Here is a 16,601-nt window from a genome sequence, read left to right on the forward strand (position 1 = left end):
ACTTATTTTGAAATTATAAACGGGCATTCCGTCAACCTTGCCAAACTCCATGATGACAGTTACATCATGATCATTTGCCATCACACTTTCTTGTGGAAGTATCGTGGTATTTTTGAGTCTTATAAAGCTCTCGAACCCACACGACACCAGTTTGCAGGGACTAGATAAATAGTGTTTTTAAATATTTAACTTAAATACCCACATGTGAAAAAACAAGTGGGTAACAGAAATTTGAATACCCAGATAGAATTACTGATACCCAATGATTTTAAAATACATGGGTAAAATACCCACAACACCAAAAGCTTATCTGGAGCTCTGAATAAATACTGAAAAAAAACAATAAAATGGCACCTTATTAATGCATGTATGATATATTAATATACGCTCATTAAATTTAGGCCTTAATATAAAGCGACGGCATGCAGACAAGCTTTGGAGCAATTTTAAGTGGGTATATGCACCGAAGTTATTCACATAACAGAATGTTATTTATGTAACGAAACACATACATTGCGTGTTTAAATCGTAACAAACAGTCCACGTCCAATATTTAACGAGAACAAACAGACGCCATGCTGCTATTCATCTTTTCTGACCAGCTTATAGATCACCAGAGGGCAATGGTTTGGCGAAGCCGGGGCCTCTAATTACTAAAAAATCCATATCCAGTGTCACAGACAAAATGACGTTCATATCCGCTAACTGCTGATGAATGCAAGGAAACAAATTGTGCTCCACGCGTGCAGATTCCAGGACATGGGAGACATCGATAGGATATCGATCGACCATACAAGCACAATAAGAACATTCCTGTCTTCGAACATTTACGATATTCCCCGCCGCGCACAACACCAAAGGTCATTTCCGCTTACAACGGCCTTCACCTTTAGATACGCCTAGGCAAGCCAAACTTCCCCACCGATTAACAATTTCCTTTGTTTATAGTGAATTATTGAGACACCGCTATGGAGGATCGCACCTCATGAAGAAAAGTACACTTTTCAGGTACTGTGTTTCCTGTGTATGTGCTGTACCAGGATGTGAATGTGTTTTGTAGTTGTTCATAACGAAAACCCCGGAAATATATGAGGCTCTGTATACGTGGTCGCACATGCGTTTAAGTGAGATTTACAATTACAGATTTTAGAAACAACGAACAATGCGGATGATCTCCTCGCGAATGAATGTTGTAATGGAGGTGGATTTTCACGATGAGCAGATAATATCAATTATGTATCCAGTATTTGTATTAATTGTATTGTTTTATAAATTAAAGGTTAGAAAAATGTTTGACAAGTCCCTTTTTAAAACGATATGACCATGGACATGTATTCACCATTTTGACATAATGTATTATCAGTTGTTATGTCATCTTGCATGTATATAGGTAAGGTCGCTTGCATATACAGTGTGATATAATAATTTCTCTCCCAGAACATTATTTTATCAAAGACAAAGAATTACCACAATGAAGGGATGTCACACAGACGCGTCTGCTAGAATTTATATCATGCTGCTGTTTGCATATCACAATACTGATGTTTGTCAATATTCCGGAATGATATCAGGGGCGGTGGGGTAGCCTAGTTGATAAAGCGTTCGCTTGTCACGCGGACCGGGTTCGATTGGTTTATTATATATCACCGTATTCCAATTACGTGGATCGGTGCTCATGATGTCAATCACTGAATTGCCCAGACTCGATTGTGATGGTCAGGCTCGGCGACCTGGTTGATTGTGGGTCTTCGCAGGCAAACAGCATTGGACCTTGCTGCTATCAATCACTGGTTTGTCAGGTCCAGACTCGATTTTTACAGGTTGTTGTCACATACTGAAATAGTGTTGAATGAAGCCGTAAACAACAAACAAACTCCCCCACCCGAATAAGGCAATTATTTACCACATCAACCTTATTTTCCAGATCGCCTGCCATGCAGCCAATTGAAGATGCCCTCCCTTCACAACATAACGCACGCAGTGACCCTCGCCGTAATCGCCACACTGTTACGGAAGTACCTCCAGCTAAAGTTTGCTTATGAAGACCTCGAACTAAATTGCAGACTTCACCATGAAGACAGAACAGAATTCCATGATAAAGAACCTGATTCTCTCAACCATGATTACCTGAAGAAAGGAGACCAACACGAACGTGCCCCTCCTCCCACGGCAAAGGTATATGGCGACAGTACAAGACTATGGTGCTCAGGCCACGACAGATCGTCAAGAATTTGCAAATTTGAAAACTTGTGTTATAATCCCCAGAAGGACGATTTTGTATTCGTGCATGGTCCTGGGAGTTTTGTTGAAGGCGCTGACATGCAAAGTGTTCGCCATGGCTTGTTAGACCTGTCGACAGTTCAAGGTCATACCACGCACGTGTTCAGAGCTGCGGATGCCCCTTCTCGGATCTTAAAGGATGCCAGCGTTCATTGGGTTGAAGAAGAGACGCTGGTTTTTAATCGGTTTAAACCCGACAATATAATGCACGTCATCCATGACGACATCCTGCCTCTTCATCACACGCTGCAGCTGGTGTCTCTTGGAGCCAATCGTTTCAGCCACCATGTACAACTTGTGGTTCTTGAAGGGTGGGACATGGGGGAGTTTGAATCTATTTATTCGTATTTTACGTCTTATGACATTTTAACGAAAGACAAAATCGGTATTCTTGGAGAAATGGTTTGTTTCAGGAGTGGTCATGTCGGAATCTCAAAAACGACCACATGGTACCAGTATGGCTTTGACAGTCCACAAGCCCCACTGGAAGGTTTACAAGTGACAAGTCAGCACATCCGTACTGCAGCCCAGTATCTATTGTCTGAATCCACAGAACAGTGTCAGATTTGTGACACTGGCGAGTATATCGTCCTTATATCCAGACGATTAAACAGATTGATATTAAACGAGGTAGAATTGACAATGGCTATTGCTCGAGAAACTGGGTTCAAAGTGGTGGTGATTGGGTTTGAAAGCCATTCTGTCGGTGAAATGATGAAAATAGTTCACAGTTCTAGAGGTATTATTGGTATGCATGGTTCGTTGATGATTTTATCAACATTTCTTAAACCGGGTAGTTTTGTAATTGAATTATTTCCATACGCCATCAACCCAGATAGCTATACACCTTTCAAAACACTAGCGGAAATTCGAGGTATGCAGCTTGTTTATAAAGCATGGGCCAATCAGAATCGCGAAGACACAATCATGCATTCTGATTGGCCCGCAGACCTTGGCGGGATACTTGACCTGCCCAAGGAGGAACAAGATGACATAATCAACCAATCAGAAATCCCGTTACATCTTTGCTGCGAGGACCCATCGTGGTTGTTTCATATATATCAAGACACTAAAGTCGACATCCCTGCATTAACAGTGTTGCTGAAGCAATCTCTTTCTGAGAGTACCGTCAGACTCGTAGCGGAGAACCAACTCACACCTTCTCCAGTGAGGCAGGTGGTTTGTGACGTCGGTTCCGATGGCCATAGGGTTACGTTGTCATGGGAACGTCCGTGGAATGTGATGTATCTGGATTATAAGACACTGGAGTATGAAATATGGCTGCAGAACAGCAACACCGAGTCGACTTTGTCTCTTATAGTCGGGGACGTGACGTCACACACGATCACAGATCACGTGACGAAAGGGATACTTTATAACGTGTGGGTTAGGAGCGTTCTAGACCAGCAAACTCAAGGTCAATTCAGTGGTGCAATTAAATGTCCTGAATGAAATTGTACCCGATCCTTCGTGTTGTCGTAATTAGGAAATGGCTTATTGTCAATACTGACGTTCTGGTTATAACCCTTGGTCTGGCGACATCATACCTATGCTTAGTGGTTTCACCAAAAATTGGTACCCTGAGAATATCCGGGTTAGAATTGGTTTTCAGGAACCCATGCTTGTCGTAAGAGTCGGCTGAAGAGGTCGGGTGGTCAGGCTCGTTGACTTGGTTAATACATGTCATCGTATCCTATTTGCGTAGACAGATGCTCATGATGTCAATCACTGTATTGTCTAGCCCAGACTCGATTTTTATAAACCGCCGTCATATAGCTGGAATATTGCAGAATGCAACAACAAACCAAAGTTTCTACGTCCCTTTGGAATCTTTCACAACCAGCTGACCGCCCTGATGTAGCTGCAATGTACTTCAAAATCGTCAAACTCAACTCTCTTACTGCCACCCATCCTCGATTTTCCAGTGTATTATATCTCCATTCTGTTATTTTTCAAAAGTCCCCTTAAGATTACGGGATAGAAATGGCCTTGAGCAACCCATGCGTTCCGTAAGAGGCGACTATGCTTGTCGTAAGAGGCGACTAACGGGATCGGGTGGTCAGGCTCGCTGACTTGGTTGATGCATGTCACGTATCCAAATTGCGTGATGTTATGATGTCAATCACTGGGTTGTCTGGTCCAGGCTCGATTATTTACAGACCGCCGTCATATAGTTAGAATATTGCTGAGTGCGGCGTTAAACAACAAAACAACCAACCAACCACTAGCTCCCCGAAGGGCTTCGATGACAACACAACCATTTTGTTTCAAAATGTAATGGAGAATCTAGGATGACCGACCTCAACGATGTTCTGTCGAGGAAGTTACCCCGCATAAAAGCCTTAAAATATTTGTATTCTTTAAATATCTAAATATGGCAAGGTGAAAACAAAAATCTACTTTGTATATTCAGCTGAGGGTCAGACTTTTTGTGATCTGTCACCATAATAAGATACCTGGTTGCATTGTTCTGCATCGATTGTTTTTAGAATATTGAACATTTAACATTATCTGATCAGCTGTATGCTCACGGGGACATGTAACACCGTCTTTTTGTGAGTGTCCAGTCCTGTCAAACCATGTTCCTGTTGCTTAATTTGACTCTGAAACGAGCCTATAGTTCACTCGTCACGCCGAAGGCCCGGGTTCTGTTTTTCACATAGCTACGGTATGTGCAGTCCGGGTCCCCTATTTCTGGAATATTGCTAAAAACAACGTAAAATCGTACTTACTTACTCAGTTGAAGACGAGTGCACTGAACATAGACCGCCTCCCTGGTCTAATGGTAGAGCGTCCGCCCAGAGAGCGGAAGGTCCGGGTTCGATCCCCAGCCGCGTCATACCAAAAGACGTTAAAAGATGGTACTTGTTGTCACCCTGTCTGGCGCTCGGCATTAAGGGGCTTAAACAATGACTGGTCGGTTCGGAGTCAGTATACTGTGTCTGAGTGGGGTATTCATGTTTAACTGCGGCATGGTATCTCAGTGTGCTAGCACTATAAATCGGCATCAGTCCGGACTAGTACAAGCAGCCACACACACACATATACACGTCGCTATATAAGTGCAATAATCTTGGACGCGACGTTAAACCCCATTTCACCTCACCGCACTGAACATAACACGACAAACCAGTGTTATATTTGAAGGTATAAAATATGACACCAACTTGGTGCCTCATATTCAGCTGAAAATTTGTATGTAAGAATACACTGCTGACTAACTTTTTCATAAATCGCCTGACAGTACTGTTAATGCTAATGTTATCGACAAATAGTCTTGTCATACCTTACAACCTCGACGGTCAATAGCGCCTCTGCCACGATTTGACGATTTGTCACATCTCACACAGTCCATTCAAGATGTTGCATATGTTTTTCATCAGTTTAATTTAAAAAAAGTCTACACATCTAGGTAAAACATGTCATAGAATAGATAACTTTCATTTAAAAATATCCTAAAACTTGAAAAACTATTTCCATTTGCGAATTTATCTTTCGTTTACATTGGTTGCACAGCTCCCCGTGTTGTCATCGAAGCCCTTCGGGGAGCTAATGGATGGCTGGTTGGCTGGTTGTTTAACGCCGCACTTAGCGATCTTCCAGCTATATGACGGCGGTCTGTAAATAATCGAGTCTGGACCAGACAATCCAGTGATTAATATCATGAGCATCAATCCACGCAATTGGGATCGATGACATGCATCAACCAAGTCAGCGAGCCTGACCACCCGATCCCGTTAGTCGCCTTTTACGACAAGCATAGTCACCTTTTACGACAAGCATGGGTTGCTGAAGACCTATTCTACCCCGGAATCTTCAGGAGAGCTAGTGATACGGTCTCTTTTGATATATATAAATATATAGTGCCATGCATCTCGTTGACGCAGTTGTAGTAGTATCTATACAATTATCCAAAACAATATGTAAAGTGCCCGCAAATACTTGCATTAGGCTAATCTGTTTTGATTTCTGAATAAGCGCGTTTGCTTACAAACAAGGGAAAAGTTCGGTCACGTGATATGCAAATTAGCCTGTAGCAGTGGTGTTATGCTAAAGTCACCACTGCGCCGGCGTGTGCTCAGAGACGAGTGATTGAGGTTGTCACTAGAAGCTATGCATGGTGGAAAATGGGTCCAGGTTACTTATCAAAATAAATATAATGCATTGAAAAATAAAAAAATACCTTCTTTTTTTCAGTTGAATTTATTTATTTATTTATGATATGAACAGAATGTTTTCGAGTACACAAACATTCATTCTCTGTAATGATGTATTTGATTTTTTCGCTTTTGAATAAGTACTCCTTTGATACAGGCTCTGGCCGACTCCTACTCGAATTGTTGCTTCCCCGAAACCGCTCAGGCGATTCTCCGTCCCTAAACACAGTGAAAGAGAGTGAATGTTATGTTTACGATCTAGCGGCATGGGGGTTATTGAGTCTGTGGGCCAGGCAAATCTGTCATTGATAGCACGAGACGTCGAGTTACGTTGACCCGCAATCATCAAAGTCAATGAACAAGACCATACGATCCATATTAGTCACCTCTCACAATCAGAGATTGTCAATAATAATAAGGAATCTTCTCATGAACACGGTCATGGCGCAAGGCCATCCCCATTTTAGTCAGCTCATACAAGCATGGCTTGTCAGTATCAATAAACCGGTGAAGATCCGGGGTACAACAGGTTTTCAGCAACCCATGCTTGCCCTAACTGGCGAGTGTGCTTGTCGTAAGAGTCGACTAACGGGATCGGGTGGTCAGGCTCGCTGATTTGGTTGATGTATGTCATCGTATCCCAATTGCATGGATCGATGCTCATGTTGTCAATTACTGGACTGTCGAGTCCAGACTCGATTATTCACAGACCGCCGTCGTATAGCTGGAATGTTGCTGAGTTCGGCGTTTAAAACAAACAAACAAACAAACAAACAATATCAATCTCATTCACGATCATGAAGCACGGTCATCGTCAAGTGTATTGTGATTCTCCGCCATCTGTATGAGTGTTCAGTGTTCACTTACAGAATCTGCTTGTTTTTATATTTAGTTGTTGTTTTGTTGTTTAACGCCGCACTCAGCAATATTCCAGCTATATGACGGCGGTCTGTAAATAATCGAGTCTGGACTCGACAGTCATAGATCTGCGCATTTGGGATCGATGACGTGCATTAACCAAGTCAGCGAGCCTGACCACGCGATCCCGTTAGTCGCCTCTTACGACAAGCATAGTCGCCTTTAACGGTAAGCATGGGTTGCTGAAGAGCTATTCTACCCCGGCTCTTCACGGGTATTTAAATTTTGTGTGATGCTTTTATCAACAGAGATTATTAAAGGCTCTGCCCAGGAGGTTAAAGTACCGTAACATTATTGTCCCCCTGTGTGACACGTAATTCCTATCATAATCAATGTTGCTATCATCAACCAGTGTTTTACGCAAAATTATTGCTGAGTATTGTTTTAAGATTGGCTCGTATTGTGCAAAACCACCAGAAGCTGAAATAGTGACAAAAATCCTGCTTGGGTAACTCCCAACGACCCCAAGCGAGGTGGCCTAGCGTTGGTTACTTGTGGCTTATGTCCCGTGTTCGAAACAGTTGTAAATAATATTATGATAAAATATATTTGACAAATTTGTTTTTAAATATAACTTTATATTCATGACTCAATTGTATATATATCAACTTGTTCTCGTCGCTATGCGGCTGAAATAATGCAAATGTGATGTTAAACTTTAACTCACTCACTCACTCACTCACTTGGAGATTCACGCTGATGCATGATCCTTGGACTATCAGTACCATGCCCGTGCTCCTGTGCTTAAACAACAAACAAACAAACTAACGTGTACAAACAAAGTGAAACAAACATCTACAGCCGTCGTCACCTTTGGCTATTTTATCCGAAATACAGTTATCTATATGCTTGAACAGAACTGAGTCAATTTCTCATACCTCACAGCTATATACAACAGGTTCAATAATTGCCTTGAAAACTTTGCACCAAATTGATCGAAATCAATAGTTCACAGCAAAAGTGAATAAATATTTGTGTGATAATGTGTTGTGTTATGTAATTTCATTCCTGATAATGTTATATTTTATATGTGCAAGAGAGAGCTAGTCTTGCTTTTATTCTCTGAAAACTTTATGTACATAAAGTTTAAAAAACCCAACTAAAGTGTAATGCTATAGCCAAAATAAAGCAAGTTTAGATGTCTTTCAGATTTATAAAATTCCGTAATACTTGGGTTGTAAAACTTATGAACTAATCGATACACCTTTAAGAGTTTTTCATATAAATTAACAGGCCTCTTAATCATTAGTCTGTCTTACAGACCCTGACACAAATATATATCAAATACAGCCCATGCAAGTCTATAATGTTTGGCAAGTCTAGATCACTGCAGTTTTATTATATTTTTATTAAGATAACTGAACAAATGTTTTTTTTATGTACGATATGTTCATTTCAGAGACTAGATGTTAGTCTACTTAATCATATATGATATCGAATAAATAAACTTCTGTTGATAATAATATGATTATGAATGTGGTTGTTTAATACGTTTTTTCACGTTTCGTCTCTTCCAGTTTAAGTACAGAATTATGCCCCCAGCGTTTGTCCCATGCATGGTCCAGCTAGATAAATTAAATAGACTGTGACTGAAGTGTAACCTGATACAGAAACTACTCACCGCGAGCGATGGTCATGGTAGGCTTCTGTTGAGGGAGTAACGGTAATTTGGTAACGAGTGGTGACAGGGAATATGGAAACCTCAGTGAGGTTAGGCAAGGACTGGGATTTTTTACGGGTTTTTTCCCTGGACCGCCTCTCACTGAACAATTTACGTTGTTAAACCACATCCAGTGGGAGAGTGGGAGTATCTGGATATTTTACGCCGCTTCTAACAGAAGTTCAGCCTTTTCATGGCGGTGTGCGTCCATTAGTCTGTCTTACAGACCCTGATACAAATATATAGCAAATACAGCCCATGCAAGTCTATAATGTTTGGCAAGTCTAGATTACGGCAGAATCTCTTTCAGTATCACTTTCTTATGAAAATGAAGAGAGTCACTTGGCTCCCTTTTATTATATTTTTATTAAGATAATTGAACAACTGTTTTTTTCTGTACGATATGTTCATTTCAGAGACTAGATGTTAGTCTATGCGTCCATAACAATGCTGAAATATGACAGTGTCTTCACGGACACACTCGTTGCTGTATGAACAGGGTTCGATTCCCGATTTTCCGGGGTTAGATCTCCGGCCGCGTCATACCAAAGGACGTTAAAAGATGGTACTTGTTATTCCGGACTAACTTAAGCGCCACACAAACACACACGCGTACATGCACGTCGCTATTTAAGTGCAATAATCTTGAATGCGACGTTAAACCCTATTTCACCTCACCTCACCTACTGTGAGAGCAGTAGTGTAGCACGGTGGATAAAAGTCTCAGTTCAATATGGCACAATATGGGAAGCCCATACACTCACCACCACACTAACCACCCACCCACCCACTAACCGCCATCCACCCATAACCACCCATTTATTAATCATCATCACCCAAACCAACCCATCCACTCACCACTACCCATAACTAACCACCCACCCATTCATCACCAGCCATACAAACCCACCCACGCACTCACCACCACCCATACCTATTTCTGAATTTGCTATGAATTGCGACGCTGCCGACGGTGTCGATGATAGCGACGATGGCGACGATGGCGATGATGCCGCAGATGGCGACGATGCCAGAGATGCCCAAGATGCCCAAGATGTCCAAGATGCGGAAGATGGCGACGATGCCGAGGATGCGGAAGATGGCGACGATTGCGACGATGCCGACAATGCCGACGATGGCGACGATGCAGACAATATTGACAATGGCGAAGTTGGCGACGATGCCGAAGATGGCGACGATAGAAATTTTTCAACTTGCTCAATTATTTCCACCGTTGCGCTGCCGGAGCGAGCAACGGGACTACAACGGCAGTTCTCCGGTATGGCTTCGTTAATGTCGGTAGAGCATCGGCGGCTCTTCCATGGCCTAAATGTGTACCGCACTGGTATCGATGTGATACCGTAGTACTCCGAACACCACCGAAGTAGTACCGATTCGCCGCCGATGTGATACCGTAGTACTCCGAAAACCACCGTAGTAGTACCGATGCGCCGCCGATGTGATACCGGAGCTCCAGCGTCGCAACGGTATCACTCCGCTATAGCCCCGGTCAACGGTGGTACATCGGTATAACATCGGCGGCGCATCGGTAACACTAAGGGGACAGAAAAGCGGTATTCGGTAGCACATCGGCTCTTACATCGGTAGGACAACGGTATCACAACGGCATCACAACGGAAACACCGGTACTACATCGGTATTGCTACGGTCAATTTTGATTTTTCAAGTGCTTTCTCGCTCGAGATCCGCCGATTTTCTCGCCGTTGTTAATTTTTTGCTCCAGTTTAGTCCCGGCGAGATACATCGGCAGTGTGTGACAAGCCCTTAAGAAGCAACTAACGGCATCGGGTGGTCAGGCTCGCTGTCTTGGTTGATGAATGTCATCGGATCCCAGTTGCGTGGATCGATGCATATGACATCAGTCACCGGGTTGTCTGGTCCAGACTCGATTATTTACAGACAGACGTCATATAGCTGGAGTGAGTGAGTGAGTTGAGTTGGACGCCGAACAGTATTCCAGTCATATCACGGCGTGTCAGCTTTATGTGTGAGGAAAGCCCGAAGTGATATAGGTCTTAGACGTTTACCACTTCGGTGAAACCCACGAGCACGGGAGTAGATGTGTGCAGCGCTTCAGGACCGCTCCGCTGATGACGTCACTTCCGGTTTTGGTTTGCGTGCGCAACCAAGATGGAGGCACATCCGTTTCCGATGGCGTGCGCATCCAAGATGGCGGTATATCCGTTTCCGGTTGCGTACGCACCTCCAAGAGGGCGGCACATACGTTTCCTGGGAGGAGGGGGAACCCAAAGAAGCGCTCGTACAATGCGAAAAAGATCAACATTGAAAGAAGCGCGTGTAAAATCCTGGATGTACAGGTTTTTTTCCTAAAAATAGAAGAGGTGGTGGAGGGAGGAGGAGGAGGGATTCAGGGAGGGAGGAAGGCGGGAGGGGAGTCGGGTTCTTTGTTTTGTTTTGGTGGGTGTGTGGCGATGGCATGTGAAAATGATAGTTCACTGAGACGAGCTTACCATACACAGTCGACGACTCTGCCACTTTGTTGCTAGGTTGACGTCATATCGGCGAAGGATCTTGCAACAACATTCCACAATTGACATCATCGGGTATGGTGATGCGATTGTAAACTTTGAGGTGCAAGGTCTCGTTCCAAGATCGTGTATTGTAGCCCACTATGACAGCCGTTCGTCAAAGTTACAGTCGGTGAGTGGCGATCACCTTAGCGCTACGATCATGGAATTCTAAAGGTGTTGCCTGATTTCTAAAGGTGAATCGACAGACATGAACGTTATGTAGGTATATGCCTACGTGATGTATTTCGTGTCTCCATGCAAACATGGTGCACGCGTGACGACAAACACACGTTTATCCATAGGATTATGACGTTGTCACTCGTTTATTTATACCGAGGTGCTGGGGGGGGGGGGGGGGGGGGTGTCTTTGTTTTGGATTGTTGTTGTTTGTGTTAGGAAAGCAAGCAGGGTGGGTGTCGATTAGTCTGAACACCATGTGGACACCATGACGTCTTGCATGTCACTGACGATGTGATATGACTCAATCCCCTGTTTTGGATGACTGACACCAGGCAGCTGATCTTTCAAGCATGGCCTTTTTCTTTTATCTATTTTTTTTATATGTTATTCTTTACTTTTTTCTTCACTTTGGTGTGCACTGCCATGACAGACAGACAGACAGACAATGTAGACGACATCTCAACTCAGCCTCTACCCTCGGTTCAGCATCCTATTGGAGTTGAGATCAATCAAGACACAAAGAGTCAGTTCAATCTATCCCTGTTTAATGATGACACCTAACACACTTCAACTTAGATACAGGGCAAACAATGCGAAATAATGCGAAACAATGCGAATAATGTGAAAAAGTGGATGACAACCTTCGTCATCGTCATCACACAGATAGCCTGCTCTATGTTGCAACGAGTGCTGCTGTTGCTGCTGCTGCTTCTGTTGGTGAGGGTGTTGCTACTGGTGCTTCTGTTGGTGTGGCGATGATGGCTGGCACTGCTGGTGCCACTGCTGGTGCCACTGGTTTTGGTGTGGGTGCTGATGTATCTGAGGTGTCCATCGGTGATGGTGAAGGTGGTGGTGGTGACTGCGCTGAAGTTACTCCTGTTACTACGGCGATGAGTGCTGCTGTTGCTGCTTCTACAGCTGTGGGTGTGGCGGCTGTGGCTGTTGCTGCCGCCCAGGATAGTGCTGAGGCGAATTTCTCTGTTGCTGCTGCTTCTCGGGGTGTCCCCTTCGATGCCCTCGCACCTGCCGCGCATTGCGCCATCTGTAGTGCATTGATGAATACTTTTAGTGAGGGTGTTGTTGCTGCGTCTGCAGCTGCATCTTCTGCTGCTGCTACGGGTGTTGTTGTTGGTGTTGTCTGCGATGAGTACTGATGCAGCAAGGGTGCATGTGAGGTTACCATTTCAACGAGTGCTACTGCTGCTGCTTCTATGGCTGCAGGTGTTGCTGCGGCTGTTGCTAGTATCGCTGTCCATAGTGCTGAGTCGAGTTGTTGTGCTGCTTTCACTGCTTCTGAGGGTGTTGTTGTTAGTATGGGTGCTGCTTCTGACGCTGCGATGAGTGCTGAGAGGAGTACGTGTGTTTCTTTTAACGTTCCCTCTGCTACCACTGCAGTGAGTGCTGCGACGTGTGGTGCTGCTGCTTTTTTTGGCTGCTTTGAGTATGGATGCTGTGAGTTCTGCTGCTTCAGGTGTTGGGGTTGACTTTTCCACGTAGAGTTCCATGCTGGGGATGCAGATGCCATACTCCGGAGGCAGAAATGTGTCCACAACACTCTTTAACTTCTCATGCATGCAGTCATGGGAATCTTTGTACAAGCCACTTGTTCTCATCATCTCCCAATGTAGAACTAGCCGCTCCCCCAGGATGTCTGCCATTGCACGACGGAAATGCTCGCCATTGAGAACGTCCTCGCCCTTGTCCCCCTTCTCCTTCTTCTTCTGTTTGATGGTGATGCGGTAGTAGCCATTGTTGTCATACGGTAGTAGTAGCCCGAACATGATGGTGAATGCTTGGACCGTTCAGTGAAAAGTGATGATCGGAGAGCGTTGGTCGTATTAAAAAACACTGATACCCTGCTTTCTTATTGGTCCGTTCCGGTGCCTGGTCTGAGCCTCAATTTTCCAAACTGAATCAACCCTTGTGTTTTTTTTCCATAGGGTCAGGCTTGTAGCGTGAGAGAGAAAGCACAACCTCGTTTCGACCCATCAGAGGGCCACCCAAGGCAAAGGCGCCCTCTGATGGGTCGAAAACCAAGGCTTGATTGGTCAGATTTCGATCCGGCTTTTCTGTAGGTGTCCATGTCGATTCAGTTTTGATCCGTTGTGACACCCCTCAATGGTATGACATATAACATGATCTAGTCGTCTCAGTACCCAAAGGGGAGCGTGTCTACAGGCAGCCCTGTGGTTTCATCGTAGACCAGACGTCGCTTGTTGTACACAGTACGATACTCTTTTCGGGTGGGTCGGGTCACATGAGCGTTCCCGTGCCGAGGTCCTTTTCGAATGATTTGATGAGGGTAATCCAAGCTGATTTTCTCCCCCTCCTTCCCAGGCTGTTGTCCGAGTATCAGTCCTTTCATGGTGTCAAAGTTGAGATGTTGTTGGTTTCTGTAATTCAAAGTGAACCCTCACACTTTGCAGGCCATGCGCGTTCGATCGGGTCTGGGGTTCATTAACCCATAGCCATAGTTTTTGGGACCTCCTATAACAAAAAAGTCTTGATGGTGTTTCCGTCCAGTTCATCTGTAAACTCACCCAACGAATGGCCCAGCTCTGGATTCGTGTCGTGGGGTCGATGACATCCTTCCCTTCCACCTCCGCTTCCTACTGCTGGGGTGATGAATGTCGTTGAAGTTTTGAAGAGTGCTTTCTTGAGGGGGTTCCATCCCGTTTTCTTTTCCCAAGGTGTGCTGTTGCCCCCTTACATGTGCTGTCCTCCTCTTCCCCTTGGTTCTTCTTCTTGGGTTTTTCAGCCAGCGTTGTCAACCACACACACCCATCATGTCTCGTGGTGGGGCCTCAAAACACGATCTCACGGCTGGGACCATAACCTTCTTCTCTCCATGGACAGTGTTCGCACAACTCCTTGCTCACTTCACTGATACATCGTCCACATCCTAACTGCACCACGCACAAATTTGGGATGTGTTCCCCCGTGTCTTGCATGCATTCAAAATCATAGAAGACGTATTTGACGTTGTCTCGTATTTGATGTTGTTCCTCTTCCCCCTCTTCCTACCCCTCCTCTTCCTCGTGGGCTTCACGGAGAGGCGTCATGTAACAGCGATGGTCTGGGGTCATGGGTTCTCGACACACTAAGCCGGGATGTTCTTCATCTGAGCACTGGGGCGGTCGGGTAGTCTAGTGGTTAAAGCGTTCGCTCCTCACGCCGAAGACCCGGGTTCGAATCCCGACATGGGTACAATGTGTGAAGCCCATTTCTGGTGTCCCCCGCCGTGATATTGCTGGAATATTGCTAAAAGCGGCGTAAAACCATACTCACTCACTCACTCATCTGAGCACTCGTGATGTGGGGTCTCCAACACGCGAACCAGCTGAAAACAGGTCAGACACCTGTAAATCGACCTGTGACAGGCGCTGGGTTTTCCCTCTGACGGTGACTGAAGATGTTGGGTGTAGCACTGTTGATTTGGGAACCAACGTTGACATGTCAAGCAAGGGATCCCATGCTCTTCCTTGGGCCCGCAATAGCTAGAGTGGAGGCAGTGGTGGCAGCGGTATTGCTTGGTGCAGGGGTGTTTTTCGGGATGGTCGTAACGTTGGTCGCAGCGTTCGCAGTAATGGTTAGACGCATAAAAAGCTGGCATGGAAGTGATGACATCGTAGTGCTGATCATGATGGTATAAATGCAGCACGGTGGCGTTTGGTGGAGCCTCATCACACTTGTACAACAGTCTCTGGTCCACCTCTTGACTGTAGACTTTCAGTTGATAATTCAGGTGGGCCAAGGCGTGTCCCACGCGTGCGAGGTCGTCCAGGCCCTGACAGGGACCTTCAGGCAGGCCAAGGCGTCGAAACAAGTCCCGTGCCTGTATGCCTTGAACATCGACTCGATCCGTTCTCGTCAGTCTCTTCGCTTGGTTTCCCATTCTCGGGTCAGAAGGTTGGGCTTCTGGGCATAATGCTGTGCCACCACCAGGGCCCGTGCCAAACAGTATTGATCTTCGTTCTTGATCCGTACAATGCCCTTTTTGCGTGTTAAAAAGGCTTCAAGTCCAACCACATTTTTCAGTTGATGAGGGCCACTGCCTGATCCTAGCATGTCGGGATCTGCTTCGTGTGCTAAAGTCACAACCATGGTGGCATCGATGTTCAGGGCTTTGTTGGACTGTCTGACTTTTTCCACGGCATGCAAAATATCTAGCCCATGGAGATCTTCAAAGCGACGAAAGGGAATCCGTATGGGAGTGTTCAAAGCGGGATGTTCGATACCTAGACGAATACGATCTCCCTTCTGGCCTGACATCTGTTGATAAAAGTCATCGATCACTCTGTCAAATAAAGCCGGCAGTTCAATGGGAACGCGGTCCGGTGGTACGGTGTCCAAGTAGTCTGGGTTGAAAGTCAAAAGAAAGGTATGGTTAGCAGTTCTTAACCGCCTGGAGCGTGTGGTGTCTTTCCTCTCCAAACGATAGGGCGTACTCTGCTTGTCCGTCATGGTGGCGATGAGTGCCTGATGGATTGTTGTTGTTTACTCGGAGATTTTACGTGCGCTTTCCGCCTGTAATAATAACACTTTAGCGTATCTCGCACACGGGGCTGCCCTTATACTATTGGGGAAAAAAAGCGTAAAGAATAAGATAAAGCTGTGCAGCCCCCCAAAATATAAATTGGAATAACCTAATCTAAGATTCTAAGGGGGGGTTGGTGATTTGCTGGGTGGGAGTTGGAAAATAAAAGGAAAATATAATAATATGAGAAAAAAATGGGCTTGGGTTGGAGGGGAGGGGACGGAACGTGGTAAGGCTTGGAGTAGGCGGACGAGCGTGGGTGGCGGTGTGGCGTCTGCTGCCGTCTAGTGGAGCTGCCCGTCGAGTAGCCTGTTGGC

The 16,601-nt window shown here is 45.1% G+C and overlaps 2 protein-coding genes across 2 annotated transcripts; both read left to right on the forward strand.

The window, feature by feature from the left end:
• Positions 1-580: 580 nt before the first annotated feature.
• LOC124112843 (protein O-linked-mannose beta-1,4-N-acetylglucosaminyltransferase 2-like) lies at positions 581-3,739 on the forward strand. Its single transcript, XM_046473001.2, has 2 exons — positions 581-1,008; positions 1,925-3,739. Exon 2 carries the CDS (start codon positions 1,951-1,953, stop codon positions 3,730-3,732), a length of 1,782 nt encoding a protein of 593 aa, XP_046328957.2. The 5' UTR covers positions 581-1,008; positions 1,925-1,950; the 3' UTR covers positions 3,733-3,739.
• A 6,227-nt stretch (positions 3,740-9,966) lies between these two features.
• LOC125381619 (prostatic spermine-binding protein-like) lies at positions 9,967-10,380 on the forward strand. The gene has a single exon (XM_048398709.1). The coding sequence runs from the start codon at positions 9,967-9,969 to the stop codon at positions 10,378-10,380; it is 414 nt and encodes a 137-aa protein (XP_048254666.1).
• Positions 10,381-16,601: the final 6,221 nt, after the last annotated feature.

This window comes from Haliotis rufescens, unplaced genomic scaffold (genome assembly GCF_023055435.1).
Source record: "Haliotis rufescens isolate VD_foot unplaced genomic scaffold, xgHalRufe1.0.p SCAF_19, whole genome shotgun sequence".
Classification (NCBI taxonomy): Eukaryota; Metazoa; Mollusca; class Gastropoda; order Lepetellida; family Haliotidae; genus Haliotis; species Haliotis rufescens.

Excerpts from the sequence above, each read along its gene's own strand:
- LOC124112843 (XM_046473001.2), top strand. The coding sequence starts at position 1,951 with ATGCCCTCCCTTCACAACATAACGCACGCAGTGACCCTCGCCGTAATC.
- LOC125381619 (XM_048398709.1), top strand. The coding sequence starts at position 9,967 with ATGAATTGCGACGCTGCCGACGGTGTCGATGATAGCGACGATGGCGAC.